A 13,831-nucleotide genomic window follows, 5' to 3' on the forward strand; every position below is an offset into this window, starting at 1 on the left:
AATTGTGTTGACAACACACTAATATTTTGGGGTTTTGCCAAGCTGTGTTTACCCTAAGTCAAGGACTTTTTTTTTTCTTGTCTCATGCTCTCCAGTGAGGAGGTACACAAAGAAACTGGGAGGGAGAATAGATGAGACAGGTGACCTGAACTGACCAAAGGAATATTCCACATCATACAATGTCATGCCCAGTATATAAACTGATGGGAGTAACCCAAAAGGGTGGCTGATCTGAGTTCAGGAATGGAGGTCTGTCATTGGTCAGTAGGTGGTGAGCAATTGCGTTGTGCATCACTTTTTTATCCCTTTTTATTATCATTATTATAATTTACCACTACCACTGTGTTTTACTTTATTTTCAATATTAAATCATTATTTTCTCACCATACAAGTTTTACTTTAATTCTCCTCCCCACTCTACTGAGGGTGGGAGGGTAGGGGGGACTGGGAGTGGGGAATGAGGAGGAGTTGAGTGAGCAACTAGTGGTGTTTAATTTCCAGGTGGAATTAAACTATGACATGGGTATAAGACAGTGCCCCAGCACTGAGTTCTTAGAATTATTTATTTGGCTTATTGAGTGAATTTATAATTTTTTAAAGTTAAAAGCTATATACTTCCATTCCTGGAAGAGCTAATTTTTTTCTTAGGAAAGCTTACATCTTAAGCTTCTCCAACGCTCAGAAAAACTACCTACTTTTTGGAGTGAATGTTTGTAAGGATAATCCCTGATTCAGAACCCATGCTGTTTTGTTTTGTTTGGGTTTTTTCATTCTACATTTACAATACTGTAGCCTAACCACATACTAAGAAAGCCCTAAAATTTGTGCTACATACTAAAACTGCTTTTAGGGAAGAGACACCAGACAATTGCCCTATCTCTAGACAGGATGAGTAGGAATGTAAATGGCAAGAAGTAAGACAATCTGTCTTGTCATGTCTGGATCTGGCTCTGTGAATTTAATTTCACCTCTGAGCAGTGAACACAAACTTGAATGTCAGACAAATAGAGATGCCTGATATTTCACACCATGGGGAAATTCAGGGTCAAATCCCTCCCTGCTCAGTTTAAGTGAAAGCTGTGGACATCCAGTAGGTCTTGAAATTCAAGATTCTAATGTGTTTTACAGTCATCTCTGGAAATGAAATTATATTAACTTTTTGAGGTATATTTTTTCAATGATTAATACTTTTATCTATTTTGAGTGTTCATCAATGTCTTATCAGTGATAAATCTTGCATTCAGTGTCTATAATGACTTCTGAAACATTGCTTCTACTTAAAAAATAATTTGAACAGGAACTACTTTTAGATCTTGCTAACAATATTGGAATTCTGTTTCTTGAAATCTTGGAGAATCTGGCAGATAATTATCAAAAAACTACATCTAATTGCCTAGGCCACTCCTCTATCCCCACATTCAGTTGACTCTACTATATTCTTTACTTAGCAAAAAGTCTATTTTGCTATGTCTTGTGCATTTGAAACATGAGACAAAGAATCAGTAATGAACCTTCATTTTAATGTCAATTCCATTTCCATAGACATATATACACAAGTTAAACCTGAGCAAGTTAATCTTTAAAGTTTTACTCCACCTCAATTTTGCTAATCTTTGTTTTCACATCTTCCAGAATGCCACCTTTATTGTGTCTAACATTACCACCTTATAAAACCTGAAAGTATTTGTTTCACTTGGAGCCACTCTTAAGACTTCCTGCATTATACTCAGTGCAAAGCAATACCAGCTCTTTTATTGTTATAGTCTATTGATCAAAGACCTAATTTAAAAGATCTGTTTCATCAAAATGCTGATTATTCCTACTCTTTTCTTGATTTCTTATGCAAAGTTTTCTCAATGAGCATACACCACATCACCACCTCAATAATTTCCAGTATCTTTTTCACACTTTTCATTCATGCTTTAGTATCTTTATATTCCATGTTGGAAAGCCTGGTTGTTACGTGAAGTACTTGTGACAATCATGTTTGTACTGTCTATAAATAACGAGAAGCTTAGAATTTTACCTGAAGTTGACAGTAATCCTCACAAAATTCAAACCAGATGAAACAGCTACTATTTTTGTAGTATATATATCCTGGGGGCTACTCCTTAGTGTTTCTGACAATGTAGATGCTGCAATAAATGGCCTTTTGATTAACTAAAAGTTTGGTAAATTTTATGTGCACTGTAGTAGTTTAAATGACCTTTGGAATCTGAAAAACTTTTCAACACAGTAAACAAGAATTTAATTGGGCCATTTAGATACATGTTACTGACAGTGACAATTTGCTATCATTTCATCCTCAAGCAAAAAAATTCTTGCAAGGAGGCATGTTCACGAATTAAATAAACTGTATGGTACTGGTGAACTCATGGGATTTTTGTTGGTTTATTCGTCTGTGTTTTTTCCTTTAAGTAGTAAATAATAGAGTATGGTCACACAGTGTAGTTCACTGCCATACCGTCTAATAGCAGGGCAACCTTGAAAAATTAGTGGTGGCCAGCACAAGCACCCTTGATGTAGGGTTCTGCTGTGTTTTTGGGACATTCTACTGCTCCCTGAATTTCTTAACTCCTGTTGATTGGTTCACTCAACTCTTAACCCAGTGTTGCACTGACACCTTGTGCTGTATAAGCACAAGTATTGGAGAATACAGTGGATTTTATCTCAAGGCTGCATTATCAGATGTGCTCCCTCACTAAGGAAGAAAATTGTTTGTCTATGGCAACAGCACCACCTGCTGTTGAATGAGGAATCAACAGTCTCATTTCCTGAGGAGTTTGCCTAATCATTATTTTATTTTTCCTGGTAGCTGAGCTGAATATACAGTTCATGATTGAGGAATAAGGCTATATAAGTTGAACCGTAGCATTTTCTAAAATTTGCCATATGCACATAACTTTGACTGTAAATAGCAATTTCACTGTAACACAGAGAAAGCTGAATATTCCAATGTTTGGGGCTGTACCTATCTCCCGAAATAGATAGGAAAGATCAGTACATACTATAAAGAACTTTTGAGAGATTTATTAGAAACAATCCTTCCCTGGATTTGTAGATCAAGAATTGGGTAATGGGGAAATATTAAAGATCCAAATTGGGTAGTTTGGCAATGAGAAACCTAATGAGATTTATGAAAAGAGTCTAAAGCACATGGAACAGTAGAAGGAAAATTAATTAGCTCCTGGAGGTGTGGTGTAGCTATTCTTTAACTGTATGACCTTAATAAAACTGAACAGTTATGCAGAATACCAGCGAGAGGCCCTGTGGGGCTAGTCACTAAGATGGGAAATATCAGCTTATCACCAGATCACCAGCTGATCACCAGAAAATATATTGTACTCTAAGGAATCTTATTCAATATGGTATATTTCTAAGTGGATGTTTCCTGAAAAACAAACCACCAAAGGAAGGACGTGAAGCTTGGGATTTTCTTCACATGGCATTGGGATTTCTAAAGGTTAGGAGTCAAGTTCAAACTAGGTGCTGGATCTGCTTTGCTGTTAAAGGTGAGAACACAAATCTTTCACATGTAAAATCTGCCCTTTCTCCACCTGGGACAAAAGGAGACTAGCTTTGACTTTGAGATGGCTAAATTTAGTTGATGTGAAGCTTAGCTTGTAAAATGATCACATCAAAAATCAGCAGTTAAGCAGGGTCATGATGTTTCAGAACTGAGCTAGGAAATTTTAAAGTCAAACCCTTATGTGACAGAAAGTAAGTAGGTAACTTAAGCTGGTTTATTAGCATCTAAATACTTGGGATAGTGGAAGAAAAAATGAGGTATGTTCTTTGGCTGTTTTATTTTAATTTCCCAACAAGATTGACTATGACTATCAACCAATGCATCCATGATCATCCTCTTCAAAGGACGTACCAACGTATCTTTCCTGCTACTTCTTTGGGGTTTATTTTCATTTCACATTTGTGGTGATAGTTTTATTTGCATTCATTTTCATTTACGTTACAACTGAACACCTTACTTCTAAAGTGTATCAGCTTGCACTTACAGGCACTAAATCTCCTATACACATGTTACTGTTAGCCTCTTAATTTGTCCAAAAGGGCAACAGGATATTTGGCTTCTTCCAGTACGTACCAATGGCATTCCTGAAAACAAAGTAGTTGTTAAGAAGACACACCAAAGGTTACTCCAGATGCACATTGCTGATCTAAGTGAAATTAATCACAAACACCCCCCCCCCCCAGATCTAATCAAGGTTTCCAAGGAAACCTAAGCAATGAAGAAACAATTGCAGGACTGAGATAGCCTCTCTTTTGCTTTAGAAACTTTGTGCCCATTTTCTCTTTCCACTGAGCATACACTCACACAAGAAAAAGTAAACACATGAAGTTTTAAAATGAAGTTTCAAAATAAAGCAGAAGAATAGCTATAACACATCACCCTTTGTAAATTACCTGGAACACCTGCAGATTTGAACTGAGAAAATGATATTTGCAAAACCCTTAATATACTTCCATTCATGTTTACTAAATCTTTGCACATCAGCAGCAATATTGGCCATAACAGACTAGTAGATGCTTCTATTTCAGTTTGATGTAAAAGCAGTTATTCAAGCCCCTAAATATTTGAATGCAAAGGTTTTCCTTCATATAATTAAACAAATACTCTTTAGGAATAATAAAAGGAATTGTTTAATAACACAGTAAATTCTTACTGTAAACACTCAACACTGGTTTCAGAAAACGACTTTACAGAGTTGTCTCCACTAGAGGTCTCCAGAGAAATGCAACTGCTCGAAATAGCAGCTACCTTAGGCTTTGCTTCCTGACACTATTTACATTTAGTGGAAGATTAAAATCAACACTTGTTCTATTCTTATTCCAGGTATTTATTTGGATATGTTCCTTCTGCTGTGAATAATAAAGATTCCTATTATTACAATAATAATTAAAATCCATGAGGTGTTTTCATGCATTTTATTAATAAAATTTTTAACATTTGAAATTGCGACTTCGACACGACATCACATAGGAAGTACACTACATAAAGTATTTAGCCAAAGGACAAAAACCCCTAAGGTTGTTGCTTGGCGGGGTAGCCACCTTCTAATTAAACAACAAATTGAAATAAACAAAGTAGCAATGAACATTGAATGAACTGTTGGTTAACCATGACAGCATTAGTACAAATTAAAATATGGTTACTCTGTTGTGCTGTTTAGAATACTATTATATCACAGGCAAACCAGAGCCTGGATCCATTATTATCTTTTTATCTAGGCTAATGTAAACATAAATGAGGAATAGGATTCAGTAGCTGGGCTGTTTTTTCTTGTTTCGACTTTTTGTTTTGGTTTGGTTTTCCTGGAAGTTTTTAAATTATAAATATTCAATTTACACTGGGTTATTTTCCAAAAATTATTTTCCACTTAAAAATCAGCTATAACCATTTTAGAGTCTCTGCATTTTTACAAAACTCATGAGAACAACTCACTCAACCATTTAGATTTTTTTTTGGAAAATCAAGTTCATTTGCTTTTCTTTTTTTTCCTCATTTTATTTCAGTGAACTATATGTCTTCGTTGACTAGTTTTCAGTAACACTTGCCTCATTGAATATAATGATGTCACCAGGCTTGTTGTAAGGTGTATTGAATTATAGCCTACTGTACTCAGTGCAAAGAACAGATGGGATTCTCTGTGATTGGAGATCAGGTGACTGATAATCAGAGAGCTCAAAAAGCTGGAAAGAGAAAGGCTCATCCTGCTCAGATTGCTCTCTCTTTAACTGTGGTAGATAGTTCTGTAAACAACAGCATGCAGCAGCATTAATTTCTACTAAATTTTGATACTACATGCTAAATGAGGAAGAGAAGAACCTGAGCAATGCTGAGAGGTGATAGATGAGGCAGGGAGGTTCTCCTGAGAAGACAGGTCACTGGCACAGTTCTGTGACTCTCTGAAGTTTTCCAAGTTAATTTAACAGAATATCTTCTATTTTTTTTTCATCTTTGGATGGAGAACTGCAAACAGCGATCAACTGAGGACAATTAGCAGCTGGAAATGTCATACCTAGACACTTAAGAGGTGATATTTCTCACTTTATTTCTTGCTGCAAAGACCAGAAACACATAAAAAGTTCTGAGAGGAACAGGAGCACAGCACTGGCATTCTCCTAATACTGGTAATATTATATCACAGAATTGACCGGACACTTCGATCAGCTGATCCAACAGTGAGGTTATAGGCATGGAGTTCATATGGTGTGAGTCAAGATGCTGGCACTTCCAGCAGAGATGAGACAAGATGAGATGAGCTACCTTGAGCTTTTGCAGATAGGATATGTAGAGGTCACAGTAGAATACAAGCCCACCTACCACTTAGCCAAACATCCCTGTTCTTAATCTTAGAAAACATGAAGTCTGGCTACCTAAGACAAGACCTCAATAAAATAACATGTAGATACGTATGCCTAGTTATAACCTTTGCCTATGATTATATTTAGGAAATAGTCATTGTCTCTGTCTGCTGCTCTTTGCCCCATCTGTGTCTCTTCTATAGTGATAGGTTGATCCCAGGTGAGGTGTGTCAGTCCAATGTTGCATCCATTTCTAGTTATTCACCTCACTTATCGTTGGAGGAAGAAGATAAAGTGAAGTACAGCCATGGTAACTCACCTTTTTTCATAAAGATCTGAAATAATATATAAACTATCCCTTGAAATTGTATTCATATGAAAAAACTTCTATAAAACTGGTAATTTTTTTCTCTTGACATGAAAATTGCAAACTCCTAGATTGCAGTCCAAACACTAATTGCCCCTGGAGCCTTAAGACTGTCACTTCATAGGAGGCTTGATCCTGCCACTTCTGTCTCAGTTTCCTCAGTTACAGCTCAGAATTACATTTTCCATTTACTTCACCAGAGGCTTTGAAGGATAGACTAAAAAAGATAGAAAGGTATACATTCAGATTTTCAGATACTTAGAAATTTTAATATGATATGTAATCATATATTGCATAAAGCTTTGACTAAAAGCATTATCTAATAACAATTCTTATCATTAGAATTAAAATGAATATTTAAACTAATATTGCATTTGATTGAGCAATTACATAATCAGAATGTGTGTTAATACAGCTTTTTTTCTCAAAACAAAAATGCTATTTCAGGTTAATGACACAGTATTTGGAACTTTAATCAACTTCTCTAGCTAAGCAGTTCATAGCTGATAATAAATAGTGAGGACATGGTAAATGAAAGCAATGCTGTTCTTGTGGGAACAGACGACATCTTCCTCTGGGTTTGAGTAAAACCACACGCAATGATCATGACCTCTGGATGCCTCAGTGCTATAAATACTAAAGCATAAGTCAAAGCATAAGCTTCTCAAAGTTTCTTTGTTGTTGTGTCAGCAGAATAAAATTCTAAGCTCAATGTAAAAAGGAAGAAATTAGTCAATCAGGCAATAAAAGAAAAGGTTTATACAGTTAGTGTATGGTAATAATTTAGGTTACTGAAGCTGGCAGCAAAAGTTGCTGTTCTAAGAAGGGTGGTACGAAGTTTCAGGTTGATCATGTAGTTCCCTCCCACCACCTTCTAGCATGTATATAAATTGTCACTCTCCAGACCCTTTGCCAGTTCTCTCTTCTTGACTTGCCAGAAGCAACAGAGGACTAAAGATGAAGATCTTTTCCTTAATCACCTTTTCTACTTTATTGTTGTCTGCTTTTGAACAAGCAGCTGCTTTTGCTCACTATGACAAGATTTTAACTCATAGTCGAATAAGAGCACGCGACCAGGGGTAAGTAACTGGCTTTTGTTTCTAATATAAAAGGAAACTTGTTCATCTTTATTCTCCCCTTTTGTCTTGTATTGTGTTAAATGTTATTTTTCACTATGACTTCTTACTGTCATTCAAGTAGAATTTTCTTTTTAAGTAAATTTTACAAGAATTGTTCCTAAATAAAAAGCTTTCCAGAGAGTTTCTAAAGGAAACAGAATACTGTTAAACTTCATAAAAAAGGGAGAAATCTAAAATTAATATTTCTCAATGGATAAAATTCACGTAAATCAGAATCACTGAAATTAATTACAGTTCATAATTAATGTTACAGGATATCAGATATGTTGTTTGCAAACTTTTGAATAGAGTTGACATCTATTTTATAATATTTTCTCTCTTTATTCCATCCTAATGAAAATCCTGAACTCTATTTAATTGCTTTCTAACATGGGAGCATATACTGAGAACCCTTTGTGAAACTTCTATTCCCACTAGACCAATGTGGCAAGCTGCTCAGCAGGGTTCCCAAAAGACAATACTTACAAGCCAGGCTGTTTGGAGACACAGAAATAATTTGAACAGCTGGTGTCAGGGAGACACATGTGTCTAAAGATATTTTCCTGTAGTCTTCTTAAGCAAAAAACATTCTGTGAATAAGAATTTTTTATGATCCTACCTTTTTTTGCTAAATCCCCTCTGCCTGCTACATACAGACACAATGAGCTTTTCAAATAAATTTACTGGCTTCCCAGTAATGCAAAATAGATGTTCTAACTTTCTAATTGATGGATTTTTTAATTGCAGAAGTATGAAAACTAGGGGCAAAATACCCCTGCACCATGGAATTTGACCATAAGAAATTCCTCTTCTGTACACTACCATGCTAAGGAACATGTATATCTCATCTGAAGTCTGTGACTTCTTTTATTTACATGTCAATTTACCCTTTGGTCCCCAGTAATTCCCAGAATGTTTATTTAGGTGTCTGTGGTAATCCACAGGGTTGCTAATCAAAATAGCTGATTGATTTACAGAAGACAAGGCTTCCTTCTACATAGGAAAAAAAAAAGGCACTTTTCTTCCCCGTCTCCCCACAACCTTCAGCTGCACAGATGTGTGCAAGAAAGAATCCTTAATGAAAAGAGCATGATGGCATTCACCACTCAGCCTCTGGTGGATGGTAATTCACTTTGCAGGGGGAAGGGAGAAATGGAAGGCATACAGAGACTTGACTAGGCACAGCTGGTGATCACTGCCCACCAAAGACATAGGGTCAAACCAGAATGAAGGGGAAGCTTCTGTCCCTGCAGGGTGGGAGGTTTTGCCTAGGAACCCAGCTGGGCAGTCACCAGAGCTTGCACTGTAGTTGCTTGAAAACACACCTGCCCTGGGAACTAAAGCCAGATGTTAATTTCTTGCACAACAGAAACAATGTTTGCCACTATTTCATACAGAACTTTTCCAGAAATGTACAAAAATATCTTTTTTAAATGTTTCTCACTCCACCCATAGCCCAAATGTTTGTGCTCTTCAGCAAGTTATGGGAACAAAAAAGAAATACTTCAGCACTTGCAGAAACTGGTATCAGCAAGCCATCTGTGGAAAGAAAGCGTAAGTATGCTCTGCTTCCAAACTGTTCCCCGTTTATTGAGATAATATAATGTACGATTAGAAAACTCCTTTTCTCACAGACAAACTAGCGTTTTATAATTTATATTAGAATCTTTACTTCTCCTCCAGGTGGCATTGTAATACTGACTTCCCTTTTCCTTCACTGGACATGCTGCAAGTCATCCAAAATACTTCACTTTTTTCAGTAAAGTGTGCCATACCGCTGACAACTTTAGCACTAAATTTTATTCTACCACAGACACATTGGGAAGAAGGGGATTTCCTGAAAATGGCTTAGACTGAAACTTTGATATTCTCAAAGGCAGTTTTGGAAAACAACCTGCTCCTGTGGTTTTATTCCTAGATAGATGCCATGTCTTCTCATGAGAGAAAATTCAGCTGTCAGAGTAAATCAGACAGGGAACTCATTTCTCTGCCAAGATCCAGAAGCAAAATGTGTTAAGCAGTGATAGATACCTTCATGTGTTAGGAAAAATAATTTGAAGCAATAGGCAATTTAGATTCATTGAACTGAAGTTGGGTAAAGACTTTTTTCTAACTCGAATTCTGACTAGAATTTAGAGGAATGTAAGCTGTAAAACATTTTGCAGAGCCTGGGCAAGGCCCTAAGAAAGAAGTCTGGTACAGCCAATCAGAGGAAGACATTGAGCAGTGAGACAGAGTGGATTTGGTCATGAGAGTATACACAAAACTACCACCTGCCTTCTCTATCCTATTTTAACACTCCTACTATAGAACAAGCACTCACAGAGCACAGATAGAGGAGGAAAAGAATTTGTACAAGAGTAAGTTAAGTCGAACTCCTGAGGGCTGTTTGAGGGGGGGTTTGTGGCTATAATAGAGCATCTGTTATAACTTAGTCTTAGCTGAGAGTTTTATACTCTGCATATTAAAACCAGAAATGCAGACATGACTGAAAAGATTAGTGTAGTAAGAATGCTAATCCAAAGGACAACACATCTTCTTACATTAATATCCCCATGTTAACAACTCCTCCCTAACATATATATGATCTATAAAATGCTGAGTGCTTTTATTACGTACATTCCCCTTCCACTGCTATAAGTTTAGAATCAGGATGTAACTTACATATCTGCTAAAATCAAGGTCTGTTGGACCAAAAGTCTTTCCACTGTTTCTCTGCAGTATTTTATCTCCATGCCAGCAAGGAGTAGAAACAGATGAGTCACAGACCTGATCTGAATAAACTGAAATCTTTTTATTAGCCAAGAATAACAAGGACTTAAAGTAGAGTTGCTCTGTCTTTTTCCTTTGGAATATACTCCTTTGGATAAGGTCAGGACAACTTTGTGCTAAAAAACCCCAAAGAGTAACAACAACAACAACAACAAAATAATCCCAAAACAGACAAACAACTCCACCAAAACCTCAAGAATGCAACATGGCTTCTTATGTGAGCAATTTCTTTCTTTCTTTGGCCACCATCATATATTGAACTTGTAGGGATACAGATGAAATAACGTTCTGGTCTTGTGTGAGGTGGTATTTCCCCTGTGTACTGTGTCTGCATCATGAGTGGTACTGAGGCAGGTGCATCTTGCATGGAGTTTTATACTGTTCTAGCTTTATTGTGGTATGCTCCAGGCAAACACCTTTTCTCCCATCTCATCTTTCTCACATTCTGCGAACAGCTAAAAAACCTAACTGCAGAAAACTGTAAGGGAACATGAATATTCTTAGTAGGACCTTACAGTAATCCTTGACTGAAAAGAAACCTGGGACGTACATAAGAAGATACATGACAAAAAAGACTGATTTTGACATGTGTGGCTGAAGAAGCATTTTCTACCTAAGTATGTTCTTCAGCCAATTTTCTGTATTTCATTAATTGTATCATTTTTGGATGCGGTACAAAGACTAAACTTACTCTGTGCTTGAAATTGAGCTTCCTCTTTCCTTTTTCCAAGAGCTAATTAAGACCACGATCTTTCATATCTTCCCATGGGATAAGGAAGAGAGATTTTCTATTACAGGGAAGAAAAAGTATTTTCTCATGACAAAGCGGTTCACACAGTTGGGAGAATTTTTGATTCCTATTCTGCTACACAATTTTCTTTAATCAGATGATTATTTTTTTTATATTAGCTTCTGGCAAGGATGCAAGAGGGAGTAGCAGTATAAGGTTTATTATTAGCTTGAAAATCTGTAGCCTAAATTGTATGCTATTCTTGCATTCCCATAAAATAACCATCCACCAATTTGCTTTAAAGATGTACTAAAAAGAACTATACAAATGCTTCCACTACATGGCTTCTAAATTGGAAACATGCACATGGCAGATAAGTGTATACAGTACGTATGTGTAGGCATATGAAAGAATGGAGAAAAAATATTTTCATAGAACAGAGGAATAAAAGACTGGTTGCTCTCAATTATGAAATTACAATCCTCACTTTCACAGTCATACTTTGTAACGTTATTGTTCTTCCAGTCTAGTTTTCATTTTTAATCTCTTCAGTTAGTTTGGATGTTGAAGGTGTTGAGTCCAACTTTTTACTTGAATAAGCTGTTGATTTTAATGTTGTTGTGGTTAATGTTTTTTCAGCTTTAGTTTATGAAAAAAAGAGAGAAGTTTACTCAGATGCCACCAAAGAGCATGAAAGACTTAGTAAAATACTTCAAGGAATTAGCGTTCAGATCTTTTGAATTGCCAACATCATCCACATCTATAAAAATAAAACTATCATGTAAAAGAGTTAGGACAAGTTTTCCTTGTCATTATACTGTACCATATAGTGTACAGTGTACAATAATTTCAAAAGTAATATCTGAAGTCTAATGTATTAAGGTTTACAGTTTAGACTTTGGTTAGTTGACATAATTTGTTGGCATTCCCCTTCCTGAGGAGCCAAAATCACTTCTGTGATAATGTCAGTGAATTTGCACTTTCTTACAAGAGAGGAGAATTTTATAAGCAGGTCTATGGTAGAATTTTATTTCTCTCTTATTAATAAAGAAGATATATCTTATAAGACACACAGTGTTAAATTGAGCATTACAGTATAGAATTATCATTTATCCCTTGTTTGCTAATATGTGTAGCTTACATGTGTTCGAGAATTACATCATTCTATAACAACTCCTGACCCCCTGGTATTGCTAAATTCTTGGTATGCTGTGATGACATACTTTTTTAACTCTGGTTTTTATTTCTTGGAGACTGGTTTTTGTCCTCTCTACATTTACCCATGAACTCTTCCTTGTATCCATCCACCCATCCAGTCTTTAGTGACTTCCTTCTCTATAAACTGTTTCATATCTGTTCTTAATTAACTCCCTCCATCATTCCTGCGCTTCTTAAAATTCTTCCTCAAAAAAAAAAAGAGTCTCCCTTATGCCACTTTTTATTGCTATATCATTCACAAGAGCTTCTCCTGTTTAGTTCCTATAGCCAGTATTTAGGTGATCTCACGTAGTTCTGTCACTAATTTCTATTCAATTTATTTAAATTGTTCTTTCTCATTTACAGCCCATCTGCTGTGATTTTCATTTAATGTCTTCACTTCTGTTTTTCTTCAGTGTCATCTAATCAATTCAACATAGAATAGATAAATCAATTTTCTTCAACTGCTGTTCTAGTGGCATGATCTTTTAATAACTCTACTACTGAGTACCACGTCCCCTCCCATGTTCCTTCCTAGTACTTAAATTTCATGATAGTAGTCATTCTGGAAATTCAAATGCTCTAATTTAGGAAAAAAAGATCAATGTGTAGTCAATACAGAAGAGGCTGAATGATTTAAAAAAAAAGAATCAATACCTGGAGAATATGCACTTTTTAATGAAAAACTAATAATAATTAAAAATATTAGACTTAGCTAAAATTAGTATGCTCTTCTCCTGTACATTATTTAATTCCACTTTTGTCTATATCCCACAGAACTGTTTTATATGAGTGCTGTCCTGGCTATATGAAGATGGATGGCACAAGAGGATGTCCTGCAGGTACAAGCTTGTTTTCACATGGATAAATCAGTATATAGGAAGCATTATAACACTGGAGATTTTCAGTGGTGGCCATCTTGAGAAATGATTGGCTCTTTTTAAGAGTTATTTCCTGAGAATAGACAGGTTCATTTGCATACAATCAACCAAGTTAAAAATCAGCCAGTACTGAATTTGATCATGCAGTTTAGGTCAAATTTCCCAGTTCCTTCTAGATGTTGGATTGGTGAGGAATGATAGTGTCTTCAGTTCTCAAAGCTGCCCAAGAACTTCCACTCCTATTCCCATCAAATTCCAGAATAGCTTAAAGCATACCAGCAAGGTCAGAAAACCAGATGTAATGTATCTAAATTCTGTTTACTGCTTTTCCTGAAAAGACTTGAATTTAATTTACTTAAAGAGTCTTACAGGCTTTTACTAAGAAAGAGTGAAAATGGAGACAGGAATTCTTGATTTTTTTCTATTAATGCTATTCTGTTTT

General features: G+C 35.9%; 1 protein-coding gene across 6 annotated transcripts in view; it reads left to right on the top strand.

Annotated features, from left to right (window-relative positions):
- The first annotated feature begins 7,617 nt into the window (after positions 1–7,617).
- POSTN (periostin) overlaps positions 7,618–13,831 on the top strand; it is a 32,041-nt gene continuing 25,827 nt past the window's right edge. For all 6 annotated transcript variants that reach the window (XM_071552416.1, XM_071552374.1, XM_071552396.1 and 3 more), the window contains exons 1-3: positions 7,618–7,770; positions 9,265–9,363; positions 13,286–13,350. In XM_071552416.1, coding sequence (XP_071408517.1) covers positions 7,649–7,770; positions 9,265–9,363; positions 13,286–13,350 — 286 coding nt within the window. In that variant the 5' untranslated portion in view covers positions 7,618–7,648. The remainder of the gene's footprint in view (positions 7,771–9,264; positions 9,364–13,285; positions 13,351–13,831) is intronic.

Source organism: Pithys albifrons, chromosome 1, assembly GCF_047495875.1.
Source record: "Pithys albifrons albifrons isolate INPA30051 chromosome 1, PitAlb_v1, whole genome shotgun sequence".
Classification (NCBI taxonomy): Eukaryota; Metazoa; Chordata; class Aves; order Passeriformes; family Thamnophilidae; genus Pithys; species Pithys albifrons.